Source organism: Carettochelys insculpta, chromosome 2, assembly GCF_033958435.1.
Source record: "Carettochelys insculpta isolate YL-2023 chromosome 2, ASM3395843v1, whole genome shotgun sequence".
NCBI lineage: Eukaryota > Metazoa > Chordata > Testudines > Carettochelyidae > Carettochelys > Carettochelys insculpta.
Window position 1 is genome coordinate 199,993,302 of NC_134138.1, and position 27,718 is coordinate 200,021,019.

A 27,718-nucleotide genomic window follows, 5' to 3' on the forward strand; every position below is an offset into this window, starting at 1 on the left:
CTGCTATTAAAAAGAACGAAAAATACATACTTGAGCTTAGGTTCTTGATTTAAGTTTTCTCCCTGTTTCTTCTGGACAAATTTACCACTCCTAAAAGCAGAGCTGGCATTAAACTACTTATTGATCAGTGGTGACTGATGAATAACATAGTTAAAGTTGCAACACAATTTCCCTGTTTCATACACTTGTAGCTATTTGTAATTGAAATATTAGGGCTTTCAAATGCTTAATCACCATTGAGATTTTAAAAACTGCAATTAATTGTGGTTTTACTCACACAATAGTCTATTGCTTAACAATTTATTTGAATATTTTGGGAGTATGTCCTAGATTTTCACATATATCAGTTTCAGTTAGAATACATAGTACACAGTATAAAGTGCTCACTTTATTACAAATATTTTCCTTGTAAAAAGATTAAAATGGCATTTTTCAACTCATTTCAAACAAGTACTATAATACAATCTCTTTAGTGCAACTTACAAATGCACAATTTTTTTTACAGAACTGTGCTAAAGAACAAAATGTAAAACTTTAGAGCCTACAAGTCCACTCAATCCTATTTCTTGTTCAATCAATCACTAAGACAAATAAGTTTGTTCACATTTATAGGCGATAATGTTGCTCACTTCTTATTTTAAATATCACCTGAAAGTGTGAACAGGAGCTTGCATGGTACCATTGTAGCTGTTATTGCAAGGTATTTATGCACCAAATATATTAAACATTTGTATGTTTCTTCACACTTTGGCTATGTCTACACTATCCAAAAACTTCGAAATTGCCATGCAAATGGCCATTTCAAAGTTTACTAATGAAGCGCTGAAATACATATTCAGCACTTCATTAGCATGCGGGCGGCCCTGGCACTTCGAAATTGACGTGGCTCCTTTTCGAAAGAACTCCACCTACTTCGAAGTCCCCTTATTCCTATGAGCAGATGGGAATAAGGGGACTTCGAACTAGGCGGGGTCCTTTCGAAAAGGAGCCCCATCTGGACGAGCCACATGGTGGCGAGCCGCGTCAATTTCGAAGTGCCGTAGCCACCCGCATGCTAATGAAGCGCTGAATATGTATTTCAGCGCTTCATTAGTAAACTTCATAATGGCCATTTGCATGGCCATTTCCAAGTTTTTGGCTAGTGTAGACACGGCCTTTGACCAACTTTCCAAAGGACAAGCTTCCATGCTGATGATGGTTGCCACTTAATAACAATCCAAACCAGTGCTGTCTGACATATGTTCATTTTTCTCATCTGAGTCAGATCAACAGAATGCTCATTTTCTTTCTTCGTGGTTGTCTGTAGTTTCCAAATCAGTGAAACTTTTAAGCATGTTCCACACCTCATCCCTCTCACATTTTGGAAAAGATTCTTCAAGATTCCTTAATTCCAGATACTTAAAACTTGAGTCAAGTGCTAGCCTGTGGCTGTCTATAGAAACCTCACATTTGTAATTTGTGTTTTATCACATCTGCAGCAAAAGTTTTCTTAAACTGAATACAGTATGGTGGGTCATCACCTGAGACTGCTATAACATGAAAAATATGGCAGAATGTAGGTAAAACCATGGAGTAGGAGATACACAATTCTCCTTCCAAGATGTTCGGTCACAAATTTAATTAATGTATTACATTATTTCTTTAATGAGCATCGTCAATACAGAAGCATGCCCTCTGGAATGGTGGTTGAAGCATGGAGGGGAATATAAATGGTTAGTATTTCTGGCACATAAATACCTTGCAATATAGTCAACAAAACTGCCATGTGAATGCCTGTTCTCTCTTCAAATGACCTCATAAATAAGATGCATACCTCCTTATATCCCACAAAAGTAAACAAACTTGCCTTAGCGACTGACTGAACAAGGAGGACTGAGTGGATCTGTAGGGGCTAAAGTTTTGTATTGTTTTGGTTTTGAGCACAGTTATGTAACAGACACAAGCCTACATAGTATGTTGCACTTTCATGATAGAGACTGCACTACAGTACCTGTATGAGGTGAATTGAAAAATACTATTTCTTGTTTTTAGCGCAAATATTTGTAACAAAAAATAAAGTGAGCACTGTAAGCTCTGCCTTCTGTATTGCAATTGAAATCAATACCTTGAAAATGTACAAAAATATCCAGAATATTTATAATAATTTTAAACTGGTATTCTGTTACAGTTTAAAATTTCAATTTAAACTATAATTAGTTAACATTCTTTTTTTTTTTTTGGTCAAGCTAATTTGTCTGGGTTAATTGTGTAAGTAAACTGACAGCCTTAGAAATTTTTCATGCTTGGTCGCTTAAAGACTGGAGCAAAATTAGTTCCTGCCAGGACCTTCTGTTTGTTAAGTAGGCACATAGCACCTAGCTCAACTGAGCCCTGATCAAGGCCTCAAGGGGCTACTGTGATACAGAGTGTAATAATATCCACTGGGTTCAGAGGGAAGCATGCCAAGGGACCTGGCTACTCCCCCTTGGCATACCTTCTTCTGATCCACAGATCCTCAACCTAATTCCCAGGAAGGGGAAAACCAAAGTGCCTCTACTGCCCCCTTGTACATCTTCCCACGTGCTGGCTTCTGCCTCTACCCTCTTCCATTAGTGGGGAGAGCCTCGGAGTTAACCCAGGGTCTGCTATTTGTAATAACGTAGGTGTACTGTATTACTGCAGAGCCCTTCCTCTGCCAGCAGCAGGGGGTGGCATGGGGAGGAGTAGTGTGGTTTGACTCTTCCTTCTGCTTTTGCTAGCAGGGCTCCCAGTTTAATTCTCTGACTTGCTCAACACATTTTTCAAGTCCTACCTACTGTGATGTGTCCTTTGCCAAATTTCTGAGAAATGGGAGTGTCTCTCACTAAAGAACCATGAAACTCAAACCTTGCAATTTAGGAACACAAACTGAGTACAGATTTACAAAGTGCAGGTGCTAGTTTAGCAAAGTTTAGACTAAAAAAATGCCAATTTAAACTAGATTAAGAATCATTAATATTTAATGGCAGTGCACTGTAAGGATTCAAAACAATACCATCCCCATGTCACCTAGTGATTTCAGTCTGGCTATAACTCACTGACCAAACTCCAGACCAGGACACATCTGAACAGAATGAGCTGTTCTCACAATACCTCCCAAAATGTCAAAGAAAATTCAATTACATCTAGTTATTTTTGCTAGACCTCATTAATTAACTTTGCCAATTTCTCTGCCTTTCCTCTCAGTCCCATTAATCAATTTGTCCCACTAGTCCCTCCGCACAGATGAGTTTCACAGGCCCTTCTCTTGCATTCTTCCCACAACACCCAACACCTCTTTGGTTTCCTGTTGCTTTCCTTCTTATATCCCTTTATTTCCAAGACCTGGGCTACCAGAAATATTTTGCTCCCACAGCACCGAGTTTGTCAGTGGTTCATTTTCCTTCCACTACTGTCCCAAATTAAACCAATTTTGGCAAAGCCATGCACAGAGAGTCAGGAAGGGGCACAGAACCAACAAACATACCAGTGGAAACAGCTCTAACAGCCCAGGGCCAGACTGGCGCGGTAAAGAAAATTCCTCCATGCCCCATAACTAACATAGCCGTCAGATAACCTAAACTGAGGGCTTTCAATGCTGCAACCTAGTAATTCACGTAAGTCAGGTCCTTGCTTGAAGATACCAACTCTTTCCATTCAGCAGGCATCTTTGAGAGATACCTATGCCAAATCCAAATTACATTCATTCACAACTCTGCAAATGGCCATGGGCCCACTTGGCCAGGAACGTCTGCCTCCAGCAGAAGAACTGGCTCAGCTCTTTATTTTGCATGAAGCAGCAGCATCTCAATACCTACTACTGAACTCTCTGGGAAGGCAGTGCAGGGCGCAGCCACACAACTCAGCCAAGTATTAGAGAGGTAGGCGTGTTAGTCTGTAGCTTCGAGAACAACAAAAAAGTCTTGTAGCACCTTACAGACTAACACATATTTTGGAGCATCAGCCAGTTACTCTGAGGTTTCAGCTGGAGGGCCTTGCAGTCCTCATCCACCTCAGGTAAGCCCCAAGCACAACAGTATGACACACTCTCCCCCCCCCCCGCACTGTCACCCACCCCTCCACTCTCCTGCCCCAGGAAACCCCACACTGTCATCCCCTCACGTTCCATCCCACACAGCCCCCACCACTGTGACTCCCCACGAGCACTCTTGCCCCAGGCAATCTTCCCCACACTCCCAAACTGGGCAGGCCCCCCTACGCCTCTGCCCCAGGCAGCCCCACAACTCTGTGACTCCCCCATGTCCCCGCCCCAAGCAGCCCCACCAGCACAGTGACCCCCCCCAAGCTCCTGCCCCAGGCAGCCCCAACTATGACCCCCACCTCCCTGCCCCAAGCAGCCCCTCGAGCACAGTGACCCCAGCGTCTAAGCCCCCTCCCCTCCCGCCGTGCACAGCAGGCTGAGCGCCGCGCGGCCAGGACTCACCGCGGCTGGAGACCCGGAGTGAGGGGAGGAGCCGGGGACGCAGTCGCGCCCCGCCCCGCGCGGCGTTTCCCGCTCGCTGGTGGGGCCCGCGAGTCGCTGTCGCGACCCGCCGGCGCCCCCCCCGCCCCTGGGCCAGCAGGCGGGGAGCGACCCGGCCGCGAGGATCCGGGGAGGCTTGTGAGCGGCACCTTCCCGCCCCCGGGCCGCGCCTTGGACCTGGGATCCCACAGGCCCTTCCCAGCCCAGCGCGTCTCCAGCGGGCAGGCGGCACTGCCCGGAGGGGCTGGTCCCGGAGCGACTCCTTCTCCTCCGCGGGGCTTCAGCCCGCCCTCGGGCGGGGCGCTCCTGGGCCAATTCAGAACCGTAGAGTTGGGCCAAAATGAGCATCTTCATTGGGCTGCGGAGGCAATTCCCCCTCCAGGGGGCAGAGGGGCAGCGGAGTTAAGTCTGTAGCTTCAAAACCGAGAAGTCTGGTGGCACCTTATAGACTAACAGCAACAAAAAGTCTTGTGGCACCTGATAGACTAGCAGATATTTTGAAGCATCAGCTTTCGTGGGCAAAGACCCAGCGTCTTTGCCCACGAAAGCTGATGCTCCAAAATATCTGCTAGTCTATCAGGTGCCACAAGACTTTTTGTTGTTCTCAAAGCTACAGACTAGCCCGGCTGCCTCTCTAATACTTACAGACCAACAGATATTTTGGAGCATCAGCTTTCGAGGGCGGAGACCTGCTTCATCAGATGCATCGGAGAAAGCAGGCCTTCCCCCTCCCGGAACAGTCACATCTCCCCCTCACCTACAGCTTGAGCCTTTCTAGCCCCGCACTCTGATCCAGCAACAGCCATTACTCCGCCTGATATCAGTTAGCGGGATGAGCCACTTCTCATGGGAACGGCCAAGTTTCCCCATGTCCCATAAAGTTTGTTCACAGCCACCACTCTCAGTGTTCTGTGCTGTTATTTACCCCTAAATGTCTTGTAAGAGCCCAGTGAGCAGCACAAGTGTTGGTAATGCTGCTAGATGCTGCTGGTCTGCTGTGGTCTGGCAAATTCTCCCATGCAGCACTGGCCGGGTCCTGAGGGTGCAGACAAGAAAGGTTCAAGCCAGACATTCAATGACCACAATCATCCTGTCTGATGACCCTAATTTGCAGTGGATAGTAACATTTTTACAGTAGTGTTCTTACATATACCAACCCTTTATATTTCCACTCCAGTCCATCTGATGCAGCGGGTCTTACCCATGAAAGTTAATGTACTAATAAATAACAGTCTCTAAGGTGCTACAAGATTCCTTGTTTTTAGAGGGAGAGGAAGTAAGCACTGTGATGGGGACTAATTTAGCTATAACCACTCCAGATTTTGGAGTCATTGTGGATACAGTAAACCCCTACTTTAACAGACTAATGCGGGGAAGGGGTGTCCGTTAATGAAGAAGGTCCGTTATATCTGAGTGGTTATACTGTATGATTCACTGACCTTCTCAGCCCATCACTCACTCCTGTCCTCCGGCCCCTGCTTACCTTCTCCCCTCCTGCCCCATTCTTCCCCTCACACCTCTACTCCCTCCCAATTACCAGGAGAGGAGCTGAATGCCAGCCTGGCTCCTTCCACCTCCTGCAGCTCGCAGGGCTGTGGCTCCTCCAGCCCACAGCTCTGAGCCGCCCGCGTGAAGGTAAAGCATAGCCGCGCCCAGCCTGCCAGTGGCCAGCAGCCTCTGACACCATGGCTGCTGTGCAGCACCACTACAGGCAGCAGCAGGTGGGTGCTGACATGCTCCATGCACGTGGGGCTGGGGGAGGAGAGCTCCTGCACTCTGCTGCAGTTCCCCTCCTCCAGCTCCTCTGGCCCTGGTGGCCCCAGCTGCTGTGGTGGCCCCAGTAGCCCCAGCTGTTCCAGCAGTTCCTCCAGCACCAAGGGAGCTCTGGGGAGTGTATGGCATTTAGTTGGGGGTCGGCTGGCACACAGTGTCTGTTATGTCCGAAGTCCGTTATATCAGAGTCTGTTAAACTGAGGGTTTACTATAGTTCTCTGAAAACACCCAGTGTGCAGCAGCAGTCAAAAAAGCAAACAAAGTTAGGAATCATTAAAAGAGGGATAGAAAATAAGACAGAATATCTTATTGCCTCTATATCAATCCATAGTAGTATGGCCATGTTTTGAATACTGGGTATAGATGTGGTCACTTCATCTCAAAAAATGCATATTGGCATTGGAAAGGTTCAGAAAAGGGCAACAAAAAGTATTAGGGATTTGGAACAGGTGCTCTATGAAGAAAAATTAAAAACACTGCCACTTTTCAGCTTAGAAAAGAGGAGACTAATGGGGGATATGATAGAGGTCTATAAAATCATGACAGGTGTGGGAAAAGTGAATAAGGAAAAGTTGTTTATTTGTCCCCATAACATAAGAGTTACCAAATGAATGAGTAGCAGGTTTAAAACTAACAAAAGGAAGATTCTCTTCATAGAGCGCACAGTAGGCCTGTGGAACCCCTTGCCAGAGGATGTGAAGACCAGAACTTTAGCAGGGTTCAAAAACAAACTAGATAAATTCTTGGAAGATAGGTTCATCAGTGGCTATTAGCCAGTATGGGTAGGAATGGTGCCCCTAGCCTCTCTTTGTCAGAGCCTAGAAATGGTTGAAAGGAGAGGGATCACTGATGATTACTGTTTCTGTTCACTCTCTCTGGGGCATCTGGCATTGGCCACTCTAAGAAGACAGGATACTGAGCCATATGGCCTTTTGGTCTGACCCAGTGTATCCATTTTTATGTTCTTATGTTCACTTTTTAAAGCTGTTTCTAGATAATTGTATCCAGGCCATTCTGTCTGGAGGCACCAGGTGTATCCAGAAATGGATGTTTGGAAGAGCTAGAGAACTGATGCAGTCTTACTACAGCCATAGGTCCCAAAATCTGCAAAAATGACTCCACATAAAAAGAGCTGATGGGTATTATTCAACCTCTGGCTCATATAGTTGAACTTGCAGGAAGAATGAGGATATACTTAGGACAGGGTAACCTGACACTGTTCCTTCCACAGTTATCTCTAGTGCAGAAGGTGATAACTTCCTTGCTATTGGCTTGTATTTGCCACATTGACAAACCATTAGAGATGTTGGGATATGACGAGAACAGGACCTTTAGCTACCAGTAGGGTGTAAGATTCCCATATAAAAAAAGAGGACACACCTGAGAGGGAGTGTATCTGCATCAGTATCTAGCAACTTACATTGTATTAATATGTTATAGTACATCTAGTACATAAATACAACCTGACTCGGTAGATACTGATACACTCCCTCTCAGGGGGGTCCTCTTTTTTGAAAGGTCAAATATTGTAACCATCTCAGCCTGCAAGATGTCCTGTTGCCCTGCCCCTACCCCCCCCCCAAAAAAAGAGATATGCCCTTAAAAAAACAAGTAAAAACAAGCTTGAAGTATAAAACTTTTACAATAAAGATTTCAAAAAGTATTTTTTAAGATGTAGTATAGTTTAGGCTCGGTTACCTAATAAATGAGGATATCGATAGATCAATGCAGGACAGCCCTTATTGGCTAGGTCTACACTGGAGTGATCTGTCGGCAGAAGTTGCTGTCAGAACATATCTTCCAGCAAAACTTCTGTTGCCAGATCACAGCCACACACAAAAGTGGATCAATCTGTCAACAGACAGCAGCCAGACTTCCCAACCCCTCTCTCAACAGAACAGCCAACTAGAAGCACAGCAGACAGGGCTGCCTGGTGACCCCGAAGCCTTGTCAACAGAGTGCCTCCCAGAGCATCCACACAGCTTTTTTGTTGACTGATTATACTGAGAAAGGCAATTCTGCCTCATGAGAGAGCAGCGGAAGGCAGTTGACGAAAGTGCCAAGTTCTGTTGACAGTATGCATTTTTAGTGTGGACATTCTGTGGGTTTTGCTGACAAACCCTATAGATGTAGCCAATGAAGACAGACTTTACAGTTGACTACAGATACGTTGATTCTAGCTATGCCATTGCCACAGCTAGAACTGCATATCTGAAGTCAATTGTAAGGTCTAGTATAGACTAAACCTGAGAAATCTGATCTCCTCCCATCACATACCTGGGTCCCTAGCATTTTTTCTGTTCTACATGGTTTGTAACTATATTGTCCTTCCAAAGTTTCTTTTTTCCTGTTCTTGATAATTACTTTGGCCTTACCTTTTAGTAGTAGAAAAGCATATGGCAGTATACTCTGTGTGTGTGTGAGACAGAGAGAGAGAGAGAGAGAGAGAGAGAGAGAAGTTATACATTTTGTAAAAATCATTTAATTGGAGCTGCCAAACCAATCTGAAAGATGGGAATTTCAAAAGAAAGACTCTTAAGCAAAAGAGAATCTTACTGTTAAGAAGAATCTTTACTCAAAATTGATCTTTTTCATACACAAAGAGCACACAGATTAATTTACAAATGCATTAAAAAACAGTGCCCAATATGGCAACTTTCAGTTATGCATTCATATTCATAAGAGCTTTAGCCTACACAGGCTGCACCGAGTATCCTAGAACCCAGAGAACGTTTTGTTCATCCACTGTATAGACACGGAATTCATGTGTCAACTGCAATCTTTTTTATTCATTCCAACTTTCAGTTCATATATGTTATATTTATTGCACACAGAACACTGGAATTACATGGGGCCCAATGAAATCCTACCTCCTAAACTGCACAAACTCTGGAGATGTTCACATGACATGTGGGTGTGGAGTGCACTGCTATGGCCCATGTCCTGTATGCAAATTTACAAGATGAAGACAAGGTGAAATACCAGTTCCTGTGTGTATGATGTCAAATATAATCACATAGTACATCTGAAGATAACTCATATCTTCTTTATATCAAGGACGAATCCGTTGGATACAGAATTGCAATACAAAAGAAGAATTCAGTTTATTGTGTTTCCCAAAGTCGTTCATCTCCCCACCTTCCCCAGAAGTGATCATTCAATTTAGCCTGAAAGTATCACAAGCAAGCTTACTGATGGGGCAGGGGTGGGGAGGAAGTTGCCCCAGGGTCCAGTGAGACAAAGGAGCCCAAGTTTCCCAGCTGCTACTGCTGGTACTCTGGCAGTGGTGATGACTGGAGCTCAGGGTCCCTTTGAATTGCCACTGAATCCACTGACGGCTGTGGGGCACACTGTGATTTCAGTGATGCTAAGGACTGACTGACCTCAGTCCTGCCCCTTCCGCCTGAGGCCCAACCCCTTCCAGGGTGTGGAACCAGGTCCTCCCATCTTGCCTGGGGAGACACAATAGATGTCAACCCCCTGATCCCAAGATCAGAGTCTGGTGCAAGATTTATAATACTCTAATTTGAGATAAGCTGCAAATACCACAAAGTGAGACTGTGGACTGTGTGTTTCTTTTTGGCCTGATCCAAAACCACAGATGTCAATGCATAGATTCTGATCTGTAGAAGTGAGAAAGCTCAAGGCATGCTATGAATCAAAGAAAAAATAGAAATTAACCAATTCTTTAGAGTGTTTTTTAAAAAAATCCATTCAGTTCAGTTATTTATCTGACTTGGTTCATCAATCCTCAGTAAACAGAGTTACCATCCTTGAACTTTCAAAAAAAAAAAAAAAAAGAACACACCCAAGAGGGAGTGTTTCTGTATCAGTATCTACCAACTCATGTTGTGTTATGGGAACAGTATGAGTAATTATACCACAAAACAAGCAAGCCACTACAGGCAGAATGCCATTCTTTTCTGGTAACTTCCTTAAGGTCAGGACTTGCTTCTTAGCCTAACATGTTCAAAATCTTATTTTCTATTGAAAATATTTGTGTTTTAAAATTCATTTTTTTGTTAATTTGGCTTTGAAGTGACCAGTATTAAACGGTATGGCATATTGGGCTCACAGGATGTGATTACACAGTGAAAGGGTAAAGAACAGCCAATGATTAATGGATACAAACCCCAGAGAAAAAAGAGGGACTCTTGCTCTACAGAACACAGGTATTGGAACTAAAGGGGGTGTGCGCGCGCGCATGCACGCTGTGGAAGCTGTCTCCACAGTCCCCAGCTCAAAGTGGTTTCCATTATATACAGGATTTACAGTTTGGGTCAATGGAATCACCATCCCCACTGCACAAGTTGTTGCAGCACCCCTACTATAGAAATTAGCTATGTAAAAAATTCAAATCAGTATCAGCTTCATTCCCCACTTTGCACCCCCATTAACCTTAGCCACAGCTGGGAAAAAAGTATTTAACCTGCTTGGAGAACTGTGTGCACAGCCCTTAGGAACCCATAGCTTGATCCTTCAACCCTTCAGCTGTGTCTACACTGCTGCTTTCAGCACTAAAATGCTAGTCATTCAGGGGCATGAAAAAACCACCCCCCCAAAGCAAGATAAGTTTTAGCGTTAAAACAAGAGTGTATAGACAGACCTTTATCGCTAGGAGCCCTACTCCCAAACAAACACTGGTGGTAAAGCTACCAGCCCTTGTTCAGGGTGGTTATTTAATCTCTGGGAGACCTCTCCCCCAGCCATAAAGCAGGGCTACGCTGCCCACATCACAGCACTCAAGCAGCGGTGCCATAACATGAGCATTATAGATACACCCTTAATCCTAGAACACAGTGGCATGCGCCTATGACTATCAGACTGGTTTTCCTCTGCAGTTCTGCTTAAAGCTGTATTAGAGAACAGCAGGAACTTTGCCAGAACTATATGAGATCTGCAGAAAGGTAAGCTCCATCTGTAAAGATTTACACACAAACTTAACTTCAGGTATGGTACATGTAGTTAACCCCAGGTCTTTGCAAGATGAGCACCTTAAATTCCATATTAAATCCAACATCTTGCTGAACTACACAAGCCTGTCAAGCCTGCCCTTCTTTATCAAAGAAGGAAATTATTGCTAATCAACACATTGGCTACATCTACACTAGCCCAAAACTTTGAAATGGCCATGTAAATGGCCATTTCGAAGTTTACTAATGAAGTGCTGAAATACATATTCAGCGCCTCATTAGCATGCCGGCAGCCGCGGCACTTCAAAATTGCTGCGGCTCGCCGCTGTGTGGCTTATCCAGATGGGGCTCCTTTCTGAATGGACCCCGGCAACTTCGAAATCCCCTTATTCCTATCTACTGTTAGGAATAAGGGAATTTCAAAGTTACCGGGGTCCTTTTGAAAAGGACCCCCGTCTGGATGAGCTGTGTCATTTACAAAGTGCTGCGGCTACCGGCAATCTAATGAGGCACTGAATACGTATTTCAGTGCTTCATTAGTAAACTTCAAAATGGCCATTTGCATGGCCATTTTGAAGTTTCGGGCTAGTGTAGACAGGGCCATTCAGGCAAAAGATACCTAAATCAAAATGAAAAATTCATACTTTCCAAGACTAGAAAGACCAGTCTGATAATCTCATCTGACCCCTTGTATAAAATTGACAATAGAATTAAATCAGGCAAGTAAGTGGAAATGGAAATATTTTGGAGATATTCTTCTACTGAGTAGATGTTTCCTTTTCTTTAATAGCAGCTTCAATTTCTTCAAAGAGTGGCACTGGTCCTGCATAGTTGTTAGTTTCTATAGCTTCTAATTTCTTCTGATAGGCAGCTGGCAAGCCACTCTGTTTTGCACCCATGCAGATGACCTACAATTAAAAAAGAAAGCCTTTTATCACCACTTTATCATGAAATAATTAGATCACACAAACCCTTACTTGTGCAAAAACAGTGCCATTTAAAAGTAATGGGACTAAAAACGCACCCCCCTACCTTACCAGAAAAGAGAAGGGAGCTAGAGACACCAATGATGAAGACTGCTAAAAAAGCTCTCCAGTGCCAATATAATGAGCCTGAAGCAGCTCAGATATTGCCAGGATGGGTACTAGTAAAAGAGACCAAGGAGGTTATTGTGTAAAACACAAAGAGATGAGACACTTACTGATGCAATTAATTTTTGCCTTTGAGATAGACAGTTTCAGTATTCAACCAGAAATAGCATAAATTATTCTAAACGAGAAATAACTATAAACGTTTTGGGGTTATTAGAATTTTTTGAGATAGTGCACCAAAATCTGCTGGGTCTTTCTAATTTGCCTGGATGGTGGTGTTTACAACTGAGAACTACAGTAGCAAACAAACCATTTAGATGTAGCATAAGTGAAGACAGTTTCTCTACTGCCCCTTTTACTGAAGCTTTCCTTCCCCTGAAATGAAATTAAATGAAAGTTTTTAGCGTGACACAAAGTTATTTATGGGAAGTGAGAAAAAAATTAAAGGAAATTACTGAGGTGGAGATTACAAAAATAAAAGCCACTTATACGAAAGGATTTTTTTAAGAAGACAAGTAGGGCTATTCATGACTACCTTGCAAAGATTTACTTTTATGGGGTAATTCTCTGTGGCAACTCAAGTATCAGGTTTTTTTCCATTATTTTACTATACATGCAGTGTGGCAGGAGAGTTCCAGACTATATATAAATTTTCAGCTTTGATGTTCATATTATCTCAGCTGTATTTCTTCAAAAAACAATTCTACAGATGTGTCTCAGAGAAACATAAAAGGGCTTGATGGCTGGCCAGCACATGAGGGAGGGATTCCTGGGTTAGCGTTCTTTCACAAACAACAGATTATGATCCTGCAAGAACAGGGAGACTTGTAGCACATTAGAGACAAATGGATTAAATAGGGCATAAGCTTTCATGGGTAAAACCCACTTCATGAAGAAATCTTCATTTCATCTGATGAAGTGGCTTCTACCCAAAATCCACATCCCATTTATGCCCTAATAAATCCATTAGTCTTTAAGGTGCGACAGTCTCCTCATTGTTTTTACAGATACAGACTAACATGACTACCCCTCTGAGACTGATCCTGCAGACTGATCTGTAGGGATGGACTCCTGATTGAACAGGAGTGACACACCCACACAGAGGTTGAAGAATCAAGCCCACTTAGTTTTCAGTAGAAAGTCACTAGGCCAACTTATTGATTTTATCTGTAATCCTGATTAGCTAAACATTTCTAGACATTTAATCACACCACCTCTGGCTAGGACCTCAGATCTCACCGGCTAAGCGAGTAAGGCCTGTCTGGTGCATAGCTACACCTTCCATGAGAGCCAGTGTGCTGCAAAGGTGTTGGTGACTTATATGCAACTCTTTCTTCCAAACTGGTACTAAAGCAGGGGACACAGATCACTGCACAGGTTGTGCTCCCTGTCACTACCTGGCCCAAGCCAGGGAAACGAATGATCCAACCAGCAGGCCAAACTCAGTGAAAATCCTGGTCACCTGTCACTTGAAACAACTAGCCCAATGTCTCAGAACAATCTTACGGGGTCTGTGATGTTAGAGGGGTCAAACCATAAAATTAATTACTTGCAGTCATTAAAGATCCAAGGGCACTTTTTTACACGAGTGGAGGAATTAATAAAATATCTACTTCCTTGCCCCATTCCAGGTGAGGAATTTAAGTTCTGTCCACTAAAATTTTCTCTGTGGCTTCAGTTGAGTACAGTTATCTGTTCTGTCCCAAACTACATTGTAAAGTTACTGAGTGCTTGTGCGTAGCTGATGCCACCCTGCAGGATGACTTTAGGTTGAAGCAATTAACAAGCAACAGCACATGCTTTATGTGCAATAGGCCACATTCACCTTTTGTTCAGTTTCACTGAAATCAGCAAAGCAATAGTAGGGACATGCTGGCTTAATACATTTGGAAAGACTTGAAATGCTCACATAAGGGACAACATATGTAGCACACGCTATCATAAAAGACTGTTTTGAATGGCAAGTAGTAATACAATATCCACTTCAGTTCGTGCTCTTTCTAGATGCTTACTGTTTTATACTGTTGTGATGGGAGACCACAGACATAATCATTCAACTGGTAACTTCGACAGGTCAATACTTTTCCCTCTTGTGTGTGAACGTTAACTTCTATTGGAATGTAAATACCATCTTCGACTCCTTCTTGGCTGTAAAGAACCAAAACATTTCCTTTCATTTTGAGTCACCAGTATAGTGAAGAAAACTATCGTGTATTTTAAAGAACATGTAATTGAACAGGTGAGTTTTAGAATATTAATATAAAGTGGCTTTCGGGTGCCATACTTTTTCATAAAATGTAAAATGAATGCAATAATTTTGTTGACTACTTGTGTCTTGGAGAACTGAAATCAAAAAGTATACACTGCCATTGGCTCAATTTTTAACCCCAGAACACTAATACCAAATTTCTCTGTGTAGTCAGGCAAGTTAACCACCACCATTATTTTCTGTGCCTCTTGCAAAATCAGTTAATGTTTGTAATAGACATAAAATTTTATAATCCGCAACATGCGCACAATAAAATTGTCAGAATTAAAAGACAATGCCAAGATCATTAAGTTCCCCTTTGATAACAAAGCAACAGCAAAAATGTCACTTTGTCCCTTTAATAGAGATAATTCTAAATGGGAAAACTCCCACAGTTCTCTGGCAAATCACGTCCTTGTGAACAACCCAGCACACCCATCAACATGCCTAAATCTTGATCTCCTAGTTTGTATGTTAAGAACTTACACAATAGCAATGAACTACAAGATTATATCTAGACCTGCCATAACTGGTTTCTTTTAAAACAAACATTTGCCCAGGGGCAGGGGGAGGACAGTGCTTAAAAACACAGAAGCTAATTAAATGTTCAATGCTATTGTAAACCTAAATAAATTGGCTACAGTAATTGGTGAATTTAGTTGAAGTGTCATGAGATCAGGGACAGAATTTAGTTAGAATAGCTGAATATGAAAGGTAAAACATGTGACCACCTAGAAATACGCTGCCTAGGTCTTAACCATAAACATTACAATGGTATCCGAGTACCTAACAAATTATATTTTCAAATGAAAACAACATCCAATCACTTCTACAAGTGTTTTAACATAGTAGCAGAGCGTGGTCCAAGCTGGTGCCATACATGCAGATATATAGGCCTGCATGGAACACAGCAAAACTGCAGACAGAACAAACAGAAACAAGTTATGTTGGATTATTAAACCTGATTTCTAAGGCTTGGCAGGGGAAGAAAGACAAGAGGCCAAAACTGTCTTTTGCTTATTTAAAAAAACAAACCAAAAAAAGTCAAGTCATACTTAAACTTCATAAAATGAAAATTCGAAACTAAGACAAAACATCCAAAACTTATGATCAAAGCCACCAATAAGTTTAATACCAAGGAAAATAAAGACACAAAGATCCCTGTCGCCTTTTTACAATCTAAGCAGTGGATGGTTTAGCTATTAAATGAGGAACTAAAAGTGAAATTAACCACACGTTAGCCAAAAACAGAACAACAAAGACTATTCTCATTGTCCATGATGAGAAAAAGTGAAGAAAGTAAAAAAGCAAAATTGGATCTTTCAGGTTTAATAATCCAATATAAGGAAAGTTAGTAATAGCTAAAAAAACAGATTGGCTGTGTCTCCACTACAAAAATAACTTTGAAGTTTAGTATCTACACACGACCTATTTTGAAGTTAAACTTCGAAGTGGGGCACTACTCCATTCCCGGGAAGGGAGTACAGACTTGGAAACTGGACTCCCTACTTCGAATTTTGAGGAGTAAAGGGACTTCAGAGTAGCCCAGGCACTTCAAAGTATTGGCAAGTTAGCCGCAGCTACATGCACGCCAGCTCTTCGAAGTTTGCCGCTTCAAAGCTGCTGCAGGGGAGAAGTAGCTTAATGAAGTGCTGCGTATGCACTGCAGCCACGTCATTAGTAATCTCCCAACAGTCTACTTACCGTGCTCCCTTTGAAGTTGGGAGCTAGTGTAGACACAGCCTCTGATGGCTACTTTGAAGTAGTGCCTAACTTCGAAGTTAGTTCTAGTGTAGACGCACCCATTATGTCCCAATAAATGGACACTTATGAATATGTTCAATTTCAAAGTGCAAACAACATCACTAATTAAAGAAAGACTACTTCAGGGGTGAGCAAACTTCTTACATGGGGGTGCAACTTTTCATCCATGCAATTAGCAGGGCCCCCCAACCTGTCTAATGAAATCCAAACTGATGGAAATCTTGTTTATGTTCATATGAAAAAAAGAAGCCTTTTGGCATGTGTAAGAAAATAAATCCGTAGAATATAAAAACATTATTAATCAGCATATAAATGTGAATAAACATATATAAAAACAGGAACACATTTCAACATTTTTAATGAGATGGATGAGCTTGAATCCAGCAACTGACTGTCCTGTGCCCCTCTTATGAAATTACACCCCCCCAACAAACACTTTGTGCACCCCTGGTCTATAGGTCCCATTAGTGAATTATCAGGGCAGTGAGCCAGCAATGCTAATGCCCATCCTGTAACTCTTCTCTTGAGTTGGAGGGCAGTCAAGTCCCCAGGGCTGCCAATCACTTATGCTAAAACTAATTTTAAAAAGTGATTCAAGATCTCACAACACAGATTACAATTATTTACCAATCAACATATTTTCCCTGGTAGCGATGGTATCTCCCCTCAGAGACAGGAATAGTTAAGAGCTCTTTAGGTCTGTGCAGGATTTTAGGTTTCCGGAAAACATGGCAAATGAAAATGTTGCAGAAGTAAATAGTAGGATCACTAGCATGAGCAGAAAGGGGCAGAGAAGAATCAGGTAGGAGAAAGAGTAAGGACAAGGGAATTCTAAGCAAGAAGTACACAAGGTAACTTAGGGTACATCTACACTAGCCGGGAGATCAAACCGGTCAGGGTCAATTTTACAGGGTTTGATTTCACGCTCCCAGTGTATCATTATTATGAATACGGCTATGTCTACACAGTACCCTAACCCCGAAATAAGCTATACAAATTGCACTATGCAAATTGCACAGCTTATTTCAAGTAGATGTCAAAACAGCCTATTTTGGCATGTGGCACTGTCTGAACAGCCCCACACGCTGAAATAAAGCTATATTTCAAGGCATGCCTGTACTCCTCCTGTGATGGCTGTACAGGGTGTGATGGAGTGGGGAATACCTGTGTGTGTGAGTGGCTCACAGAAGGTGTGGGTCTCCTGATGAGGGTAACCTTGACGACCAGGTAACACCTTTGTACTGGAGACAAAGGAGGAGGTGGAGCCTGAGGAGTTTGAATTGGAACTGGGAGCTGGGAAGCAGTTAGTCTGGGCTGAGAGAGAGAGAGAGAGAGAGAGACAAAGGAGGGGGCAAGGCCACATCTCCGGGGGCCCCTCAGGGCCTCCTCTCCCCAACATGGATTGGACTGGCTGTCTCTGCCTGCTGTACTGACTCCTCTGTACAATGGGGTGCCCTGTTGGCTAATAAAACTGCTGTTCTCCTGCTGAGTGAGAGTCACTCCTGCCTGCAGATGGGGTGTAGAGCTTGGGGAACCCTGAACCCCATCACACAGGGATGCCGGAGTAATGTGCCCACTCTCTCAAAAACTTTTTCAAGACAATGGGGGCATTGCACAGACACACATCGTTGTTTCGGGATACTAGCTTATCCTGAAATAGCACTCACCGTCTAGACATAGCCTAAGAGAGGTCAACAGAGGAGTTTTTTTTCCTATCGACCTACCTCAGGGAGGATGGGCAGATAAATCCACCGTAGATATGTCAATTCCAGCTGTGCAATTGCCATAGCTGGAAGTGTGCATCTAAGATCGACTTTAAGCTCTAGTGTAGACCTGGCCTTACTGTCACTGAACAAGGGCTGGATAGATTTGCATTGGGAAGGATAGTTACACCAATTCACAGTTCTCACGCTCATCATTTTAGAGACCTGAAGAGCATCGCCACAAGAGATTCCTATTTTGCTCCCTAGTTGCTTCAGAGATAGGAGTAACTTCAAAGCGAACATTTGGAAATCTGTTTTAAACTTAGGAAATTCCTAGATAAGTGGCTTTTTCACAACTAACATTGGAGAGCTGGTTCTCTATTGTTCAGCCTGATTTATTTTCCTCCTGTGGGAATCCAGAATGAAGTTCAATCACAAAACTCATATTGATGTAGAAATCAATGTCAAAGTCAGCATCATCTCCCCTCCACATCAGGACAAAATGAGTAGCAGGCTGTGAAGGCAGAAAACCTTGCTCAAAGAGCTTACGTAGTTAGCAAATATGGAGATTGTGGCAATTTTAGTGCCTAACATACATTTAAGTTCAATTAAACAGTCCAGAACCCCCTCCTCATATTAAAGTCCTTCTTTGAAGTTGTTTTGCTTCTCAAGTTACAGCAATGTTACGTTTACCAGCTTCCAAAGCATTACAGATTATTTTGGAGTTAAGTTTGTTTTAGAATCCAATGCATCTTCCCTGATTCAAACCAAAACCACCACTTTGATTACTGAAAAAAAAATCACAGCATTTGGCTTGCTATCTAAAGTGACACAAGACATTAGAATTATAAAATCACCTACTCGTCCAAAGACTTCATATTGCTAGCGTTCATTTTCCATACTACTCCCCACACTTCGTCTCCAGGGCTTTGAACAATGGTAGCTGTACCTCCATGCCAGTAAGAAGTTATTTTGCCTTCATGATAGCCAAAAATGAGTTTGAAATCCTGCAAATTAAGCCAATGCAGATGATCAATTTCCACTTAACTTCATTGTGATTATGCTGGCTTCTCTTGTCGACTTTGCTTAAACCAGTGCTTTGTTAAGAAGACCCAAATCACTGAGTTTATTTTTCCTTCCTTAACGATGAGATCCAGACCCCCATGGGATCAAACGGACATTTTCTAGACATCATTGGGTGTTTCCTCAGACCCCACAAGACATAATGGATTTGGAAGAAGGAAGGAAGATATGGCAGGTTCTCTTTTAGTGGCACTAGAACTACACTGGGAAATTTGGACTCAGATCTGAGTACATCTTTAATTTTTTGGCCAGCCAACTGACAAGCCTCCTAAAGAGTTGTGAGAAAATGGAATTGGCAGAGAAAGAGTCAGAAGTTCATCTCAATGTAACAGATAACATTATTTTATTTCACATGGAATGTAAGTGTGGGGTGTATTTTCTGAAGTTAAAATCCTGTTTCTGTAATGTTTTGCTGCTGCCCTTCAAATGTTTAGAAGGGATTTTGTTTTTTTTTCCTCCTCAGGGCAGGGGAAAGGCTGAGAGCCACAGCACCAAACTTGTTAGGGTCCTGTATTCCTCTTTGCCTCCTTCTTCTCCATGTACCTGCATGTCAGCTGCTTAATCCTTCTCAGCTTTTGGTCATGCTGTTACCCATGAAAACCCCCTGGAAGCACATAAGGAAGAGCATGCATCTGAGCTGCCCCAAGCCGGGCATGTGAGAAGTCATTTTGCTAGCTTAGGAGGAAAGAAAGGAACTGAAACTGACCAACAAAAGCGAATACGCAGAAAGTGCTATCAAACACACAAAGTGAACTGAAAAAAGTTGAAGTGCCACAGTTAGAATATTCTTGGGTGTTATTTTTAACTGTAGTAGGTGAGTGACATATAAAGTATATTTTCAGCAAATTTTTTTACCACTGTCGATACAAAATTGAGATCCTTTTAGAACTCACATACTTCTTATTCCCACAAACAACACCTAATTTTACTTTAAAAATGCTGTAAAATGAAATAAAGGGAATTTCTACTCTTTTTTTTTCCAGTTTTACTTTGCTTATTGGACAGCATTTAGCACATTGTGGAAACAATGAGTGATGATGAATCAGTTGTCAGTCCGTATCGAATTTGTGTGGGCCTTTCATCCAGCAGTAGCAGCAGCAGCAGCATAGAAAGACATTGTAAAGCAAAGGAGGAAAACATAATTGTTCTAACCCATTTGGGTCACTCAAGACCAAGCAATGTAATTCAAATTACATTTAAGCCTCCCTCCATTTGTAAGCCATTTGGGTCACTCAAGACCAAGCAATGTAATTCAAATTACATTTAAGCCTCCCTCCATTCTATATTTCAAATTGGAGTTTTTTAAAAGTGTTAAGATTCTTAAATTCAGAAGCGACCTAACTCTTAGAGAGTTGCTAGCATATGTTTTTCAATCTTGAAAATATTTCTGAATTGGAAGGGCTTAAAATACATACTTTGTCTAACCTTCAATGAGCTGTGAGGATATAACGGGTGGTTTTCCAAGATACGCCCCATATATCAGATGGTGCAACTGAACCCTCCAGAATGCAGCTTTTCTCAAAGCACTCTCTAAAACAGAAACATACCTCCATGTACGTTAATCCTCAGCCATTTCATGAGTTGCTACAGAGTACTTTCAGAATGTAAGGGACACCAGATTTTTGTGTATACTCAAGTCTCTAGGGTAAATCCTGCAAACTCTTGAAGCATGAATAATTTTATGCTTACTAGTTGTCCCACTGAAGACAAGGGCATAAAATTACAGATGTGGGTAAATGTTTGCAAGATTGAGTTCTCCTTTCTTTGAAGCCCAGGCCTTTCTGGTTTTGTCATAATCATAAGGGTTAGCCAGCAGCCTGGGAATAAAAGAGTTAAGCTCCTTAGCCAGGTGGGGTTAGCCTATAGGAATGTAGGTAAGAATTTCAAACTGGGACAAAGGAATTTTTTGGCTCCTCCCTTTTTTGTCTTCTGTTCCTTCTTGTTCTTTCCAGACATGAGGGAGACAGACACAAAATATCTCCCCCCCAAGAACAGGCCCTCTAATCTTCTGTAAGTAGGGTAAAGTTTAGATAAATCCATTAGGCTTTATTGTTTTATGGTTTGGGAAGTGGGATCTGATGTCTGTGCACTTTTTAAAAATGTTCTTTTACTCTCCTTGTAACTAAGTTCTAGGCCCATTGTGAAGACTCCCCATGTGTTTTACTTTGTAACTCTTCCATCTAGTCATGAGGCTTACAACACAAATATTGTAATAATAAACGTTCTCTCTTTCTTTTTATTAACCTGGTATTGATTAATGTTTGTGTCCTGGTTTTTTACTTTTGGGGCTAAAATTTCCCAAGTAGTCTCCCTGGTTTCCTTATTATTACTTGTGTGGTGTAGCAAATTTTATCCCCAAAAATCTAAGGTTTTTTTAGAATTTTGGGGGGGGGAAGTTTATAGCAAAACCTGATAGATAAGGTTTTGGGGGTACTTTTGCTGGCCCCCACTTCTGCATTTGTCTTGATAGAGTGGGGAAGGAGCCATGACTGGTTTGTACAGAGCTGAGCACATTGCCAATACTCCAATAAACACTGATTTTTTTTTCAGAATGTCAGTAGTTTTTCCTGCTTTAAGACAACTTTCAGAATCAGCTCTAAAGTGATCAGCACCTCTAGTGCCTACTGAAATTAAACACCAATGAAGGCTCCGCGCACTACATTGGCTCACACCCTTATTTTGGCCCTTTCCTAAACGTTGATCGAATTTTAGCTGAGTTTATTGCTTGTGTTCTTTATTTTCTCTTGGGCATTTTCTGCAATCACTCATTTCCATCCCCCAGTCACTCCTCAAGTTCAGACAGCTTTATTTTTACAAAATGAAATCTTGCTTCTCTTTGCAAAAATTAACACTCCTGTTCAGCATTTTTAAATTTTTATTCCAAAGCTGTTTTGCTCCTCCCTACCATTACCTGGTTTCACTTTGCACAAATCACATGAAGTCAGATGTTATTCTAGGTAGTGCCATATAATTTTGAGATTTCAGATATTTTGGAAACACAGTATAACTGAATCAGTATACAGCAACCAACCAAAGCCAGTTAATGGTAGCACACTGTAAAACTTTGACACAGCTCTTCTTAAAAGAGCCAGAAGGTGACAGCCAGATCACAACAATTAACTTGCATTGCTACTTAATATAATTAGTGTATAACCTGAAAGCTTGTAAAGCAAGCTGAAGATTGGATGTGTGCAAAAATTGTTTCACATAATCTCCCCTCCCTTTTTTTTTTTTTTTTTTTTTGCTAAATTCTGCAATTTACTTTCATCCCTTCTTCCAGGGCCTGATCTGTCAAGGTACTGAGAAGCCTCTGGAGGTGCTGAGCATTTTCAACAAGTCTGTGAAATCTGAAAGTGCACAGCATGTCAGATGATCAGGCTCTAATTGCCGAAGACTGGTGAATGAAAGAATGCATTTATAATCATTTTCTAGAGGTTAACCTCAGTAATCTTTGGAACTTTCGTATGTTCCCTGATAGAGTTCACCTTTCCCTCCAGTTGGCATCAGACCACGATGCACAAATCATTCCAACAGAGATGCTGATATAAACGAAGGATGCTTTATTAAGATTTTATACTTTACATGTGCACATCAGTCATCTAACTTTATAAGGAAGGGAGTTTAACTGTCATGGAGTTCACATTAAATTCTTATGCTATGGTTCTTTAAAGAACAGTAAATATTTACGTAAAGCTTTATATGCCAGCACTTGATAGCTGTTCAACAAATCTAATGAATGTTTAGTAATACAACCCAGTGGCTGGACCATTCAGATTACATCCCAAAATGATGGAAGTTACATTCTGTATGGCTATGTCTATGCTTACGGCACAGCTCTACTGACAAAGCCACACCTCTATAAAATTGCTCGTGTAGCTTCATTATGCCAGCAGGAGGGAGCTCTCCTGCCAACCTAATAAAACCAGCTCATCATAGGGCAGTAGGTATGTTGGTGGCAGAGAATCTCCTGCTGACATAGTACTGTGCACAAACACTTAAGCTATGTCTATACTAGAGAGTTTTGTTGACAAACCACTGGGCAGCCCTGTCTGCTGTACTTCTCATTGGCTGTTCTGCCAAGAGTGGATTGCTTTTTCAATTGGCTTTGCTGTCTGGCTGCAATCTGTCGACAGAAGTTTTGTCAGAAGGTATCTTCCAACAGTAACTTCTGTTGACAGATTACTGTAGTGTAGACACAGCCTTACACAGCCCAAAGTTTTGCTGTGGTTCCTCCCTCCCACCCACTCCTGAGTGACAAAAAAGTTTTGCCAACGTAAGTGCTAGAATAGAGATGGCAATTAATATTAACAGGTTCCTTTCAGTGTAAGTCAGATATTCATTACCTAGATTACTAGTAAAAATCTGAGGTCAAAGTAAATGACTTAATAAAAAACCCACTTGTGTCATTATGTTCCATTTACTTTTTGGTTCTGTTAGAGAGCAGTCACTTTCACATCCTAGTGCTACAACCATCTGAGTTTCAGTTACTGCAAGGGAAACTATATTGCTGGTTAAAGCCACTAGTTGTACTTGCATTTATTTTTTAAAACTGTAGAACTATTAAACATCAAAAACACATTTTAACTTATTTTATGACACATTTCTGAGTGAATGTATTGCCTGCAGATGTCAGAGTGATAGTGGTACAGGCTTTAGCTGAGATTAACAGACTCTCCCTCAAGGCTTTATCAGGGCATTTCAACCCTAACTTAAAGATGCACAAATAACCTACTTGCACATCCAGTGAACTTACGTTTTTTTCAAGAAATGTTGCAATGAAATTGCAATTCACTGAGGAAAACATCTTTATGCCCAGACAAGACAGTAAAAAATATACTGAACTAACTAGTATTGGCTCTGAAAGAAATATTAAAAATCATCATCTCCCTGGGGAAGGAGATGCTTGCTCTCATTTATGTATTTGCCAAGGAACTGAGCTGTCTTGGTTTTCCTTCTGCTTCAACTGATTTGCTCAGGAAAATACTGCAGAAGAAGTCATTACAGCCTCAGTGGAATGCATTGAAACAAGCAGTAAGCAGCACCACTTTGAGTGGTAGGTCCTTCTAAAAGTATCAGACTTTATTACAATACTGAGAGACAATGACACAAGAAAAATGGAAATTAGTTACTTCTTGACCTAGAATAAAAATGTCAAGATGATGAGAGCTTATCTAGCTTTTAATGACAAATTTTATCTGATCAGCTCTTTCAGTTATCTCACTTAAATCTTTTGGTACTCTTTATTCTGGCATATGTACTCCTACCTTGCACTCTTAAGTCATCTGAACTCTTACTTGTTCCACTACACATACTTTTCCCTCAGGAAGAAATGCCCTGATGTAGCAAAATATTCTTCCAAGCTCTCTGCAGTCTTTGTTTCATTACACTTTACATTATTTGATAGTTTATATCCTGCATAAAGTGCAACTTCTTCAGCAGCTTTCCTCATAGTTTTAACCAAGGCCAAAAGTTTGATCTGCTAACATAGCTTTAAAGAAAAAAAAAACAAAAAAACCCCACAAAGGTTGGATGCAACTCTTAGACAATCAGTCAGTTAGATTAGAGAGTTCTAGTCACAACACCTTCCATTATGTCAGAGACTGGATCAAAGATATTCCCCAAAACTGATTCCAGTCTGCCCCCTGGAGGATAACCTACAGGTCACCATCTCTGCATCTGATGCTGACTGCAAGCTCAGGTTTAGATGCACTTAAGCAATGCTTTTTTTAATGCTGGTACTTGACGGCACCGAGTACCAGCATCTTAGCAGCCCCATCAATGGGATTGGTTGGGGGGGTGGGGTTGGGGAGCCATGTAGAGTACCAGCACCTCTTTTTGCATTTTTAAAAAAGAAAAAAAAAGGCACTGCACTTAAGTGACGATGAGAAGCTTATGGTTGTAGCCAAAGTAACTGGAAAACTTGACATTGAGAGCAATGTGGTCACATTCAAAACACTAGGCAGACTAGAAATCAATAAACAGAAAGCTGAATTATGAAGGGTAAAGAATTATCTTGTTAGAACCACCGGATGGGAAGTTATGAGATCCAGATTTTACATTTTGGTTTTTCTGTGAGGTTCCTGGGTAGGGTACTTTAAGGCTTTATGCTTCAATTTCATACATGTAAAAATGATACTATATTTAGTAAGGAGCTCTAAACACAAAACTTTTCCAGTTTCTTGCTGCTTTATGCCTGCAGTGTTCTCGCCAAGAATATTCTCAGTTCATGCAACCTATGAAGCTATGGGATGAAAGCAGTAGCAGCATTACACAAACCTACAGCTTCACAAAGCACCCCTCAAAATTATACAGGGCTTCAAAAGTATTAGTGAAATATAACGAACATTCACTCTTGTGTAAAGCACATGCCTCCCAGACTGATGAAAGCATAATTTAAAACACAGATAAAGGATACATTTCTCTAGGACATGCAAAAGAAAGGGGGAAGAAAAGAGAATACAAGCTTCCCTCTTTTCCATAGACACAGACCTGCAAGTTGGCAACAGCACAAAAAGTGGCAGATGGATTTTTAAGCAGGATCCTCTCCTGTAGCAGGTTACTGCCATAAGCAAAATACAGGAAACTGGCTTCTTTACCAATACCAACTCCCAAACCATCACATGGCTGGGTACAAGCCCAGCACCTCGGAGTCTCCATCTAGCAACCAGAGAATAATAAGAAAGCAAGTGTAAACAAAAATCACAACAGTGTTTGTGGATGAACTCTACTTATAACATACTTAGGCTGGAAAAGTCTTAACTCCACTGTATGAAGGGGCACTGTAACAATTTTTATAGCAGGAGTGCTGACAGCTGTTGTACCAACCTGGAGACCTGGTATTTAATGGAAGCTACTGTAAGCCAGGGGGTGCTGCAGCACCCCCTACACACCTAGCTCCAGCACCTATGATTATGTGTGGCTCTACAGCTGCCTCCAAAGAAGGTGGTAACCACCCCTCTCCTGGGGACAGAACTTTGGAGAACAGTCAGGAGAAGGCTTACATGCCTGCTCTAGCTACTGGTGCCTCTGATCCTACTGGGGCAAAAGGGGAGCTCCAGCAGTTAGGCTGTTGGCATCATGCTCCAGCACAGTGCAAGGCATTTCCCAGCTCAGTGTGCCAGTCAGGTATAGTATGAGAAACTACTAGGACTTTCCTACTTAGGGTGAACTGAGCACTCACACAGCAGGTGCTCACAAACTATAGTGTGAGAAAATGCTACTTGTAGCACAGACATTGAATTAGAAGTATACAGGTGCTGCAGCATCTGCAGATTTTGAACGAGTTCCCAGCTGCCATTGGTCCCACACTTGGTGACTTGGCTGCAGGACCCAGGAACAAAGCCCCAGGCACAGGTTCTGCAGTCAGAACTTCAGGCACAGGGCCAGGAGAAGAGCCCCAGGCATGGTTCTGCAGCCAGGACATCAGGCACAGGACCAGGAGCACAACCCCAGATGTACATCCTGCATCTGGGGCCCTGCAGCCAACCAGCACAATGGCTGCACTCCGAATCCCCAGCTCTCCCTATACCAGATAAATCTATGTGCTGCACCTCCCCACTGCACAGTCCCCGGCCATGACTCCTGCACCCCCAGATTCCTGCCCTGAGCTGCCACACTCCATCCCACGCTTTAATTTCTTACAAGTATTGGCTCTATCATAACTCCCCCCTCCCCAAACTCCTTCCTGACGCTCCCTAAGGAGTGACTGCAATGCGACATTACCTATAAAAATTAAGTTACTTTGCTCTGCTCCCAGCCCCACACGCTGGGCTCCCAGATGCAGGACACACACCGGGTCTCTGCTTCCATCCGCAGCTGTAGTCTCAGCCTCGGCTCCCTTAACCCCTTCTGCATCTCCCAGCCACAGCCCCGGCCCGCAGCTCTGGAGAGGGAGCGCAGCCAGGGTAAGGGGTGCGAGGTAAAAAGTTTGGGGAGCACTGACTTTCAGCAGCCCCCAAACACTGTTCCGGCGCCACCGAGCTGCAGGAACCTGCTACACCGGAGCGCGCTATTTTACAACAGCAGGATTTTTACCATCCCCTATCGCTCTCGGGGTGCGGCGCTAGATCCCGAGCGCTCCGGTCCCCGGATGGCTAGACCGGGCAGAGCGCTACCCCCGCCTCATCCAACGCGCCCGGCCTGGACCACCCGCTCACCTCCCGGACAGGCGGGCGCCGCGCGGCTGCAGCTAGAGCAGGATCAGCCGAACCCGCAACCGGGAGAGCACAACACTCCCTCCCCATTGGCCAAGTTCCGACATGCCGCGGCGCCTGATTGGCCGCTGGCTAGTCATTCCCCCGTGCGACTCTTCGGTCACTTTCCGGAGCGCCGGAGGCTGATTGGAGGGGTGCGGATGACGTCGAATGGACGCTCCGCCCCCTGCCAATCTGTCCATGGAGGCTGCGGCCCAGCCTAGGCCAACGAGGGGAGGCGGTGCAGGTGGACGGTGGCGCTGGTAGAAGTGGGATTGGTGCGAGGAGCTGAGTTGCGGGAGGAGCCAGGCCTGGCTGCTGTGCTCTGACTGGCGTTGCTGAGGGCAGTCGCCATGGAAACGCAGCCCTGAGCCTGGCCAACTAGTGCTGCCCCTCTGTAAAAATAATGCTGCCTCTGTGAGGTGCCACTTCGTGGTCAGTGCTCCAGCCAGACCCCTGGTATTGTCAGGG

At 42.9% G+C, this 27,718-nt stretch overlaps 2 protein-coding genes across 3 annotated transcripts in view; both read right to left on the reverse strand.

Moving 5' to 3' along the window:
* Nucleotides 1-4,656, reverse strand: part of NOD1 (nucleotide binding oligomerization domain containing 1) — a 44,639-nt gene extending 39,983 nt beyond the window's left edge. The window contains exon 1 of the mRNA XM_074988317.1: nt 4,442-4,656. The gene's annotated coding sequence lies outside the window, so the exon portion shown is untranslated. The remainder of the gene's footprint in view (nt 1-4,441) is intronic.
* A 4,149-nt stretch (nt 4,657-8,805) lies between these two features.
* Nucleotides 8,806-27,268, reverse strand: GGCT (gamma-glutamylcyclotransferase). 2 transcript variants are annotated; one of them, XM_074986117.1, is made up of 5 exons: nt 27,212-27,268; nt 25,545-25,712; nt 18,834-18,979; nt 14,270-14,405; nt 8,806-12,074 (listed from the first exon to the last, which is right to left on the reverse strand). In XM_074986117.1, exons 2-5 carry the CDS (start codon nt 25,710-25,712, stop codon nt 11,925-11,927), a joined length of 600 nt encoding a protein of 199 aa, XP_074842218.1. In that variant the 5' UTR covers nt 27,212-27,268; the 3' UTR covers nt 8,806-11,924. The 2 variants fall into 2 exon arrangements, with proteins under 2 accessions (XP_074842218.1, XP_074842219.1); XM_074986118.1 differs by lacking the exon at nt 27,212-27,268 and adding an exon at nt 26,778-26,935.
* Between the last annotated feature and the right edge of the window lie 450 nt (nt 27,269-27,718).

Coding starts and splice junctions, on each gene's coding strand:
- GGCT (XM_074986117.1), bottom strand. CDS start 25,712: ATGGAGACTCCGAGGTGCTGGGCTTGTACCCAGCCATGTGATGGTTTG. Junction 14,406..18,833: donor AATATGAAGTCTTTGGACGA/GTAGGTGATTTT, acceptor GGTTCTTTACAG/CCAAGAAGGAGTCGAAGATG. Junction 12,075..14,269: donor CATCACAACAGTATAAAACA/GTAAGCATCTAG, acceptor TTTTAATTGTAG/GTCATCTGCATGGGTGCAAA.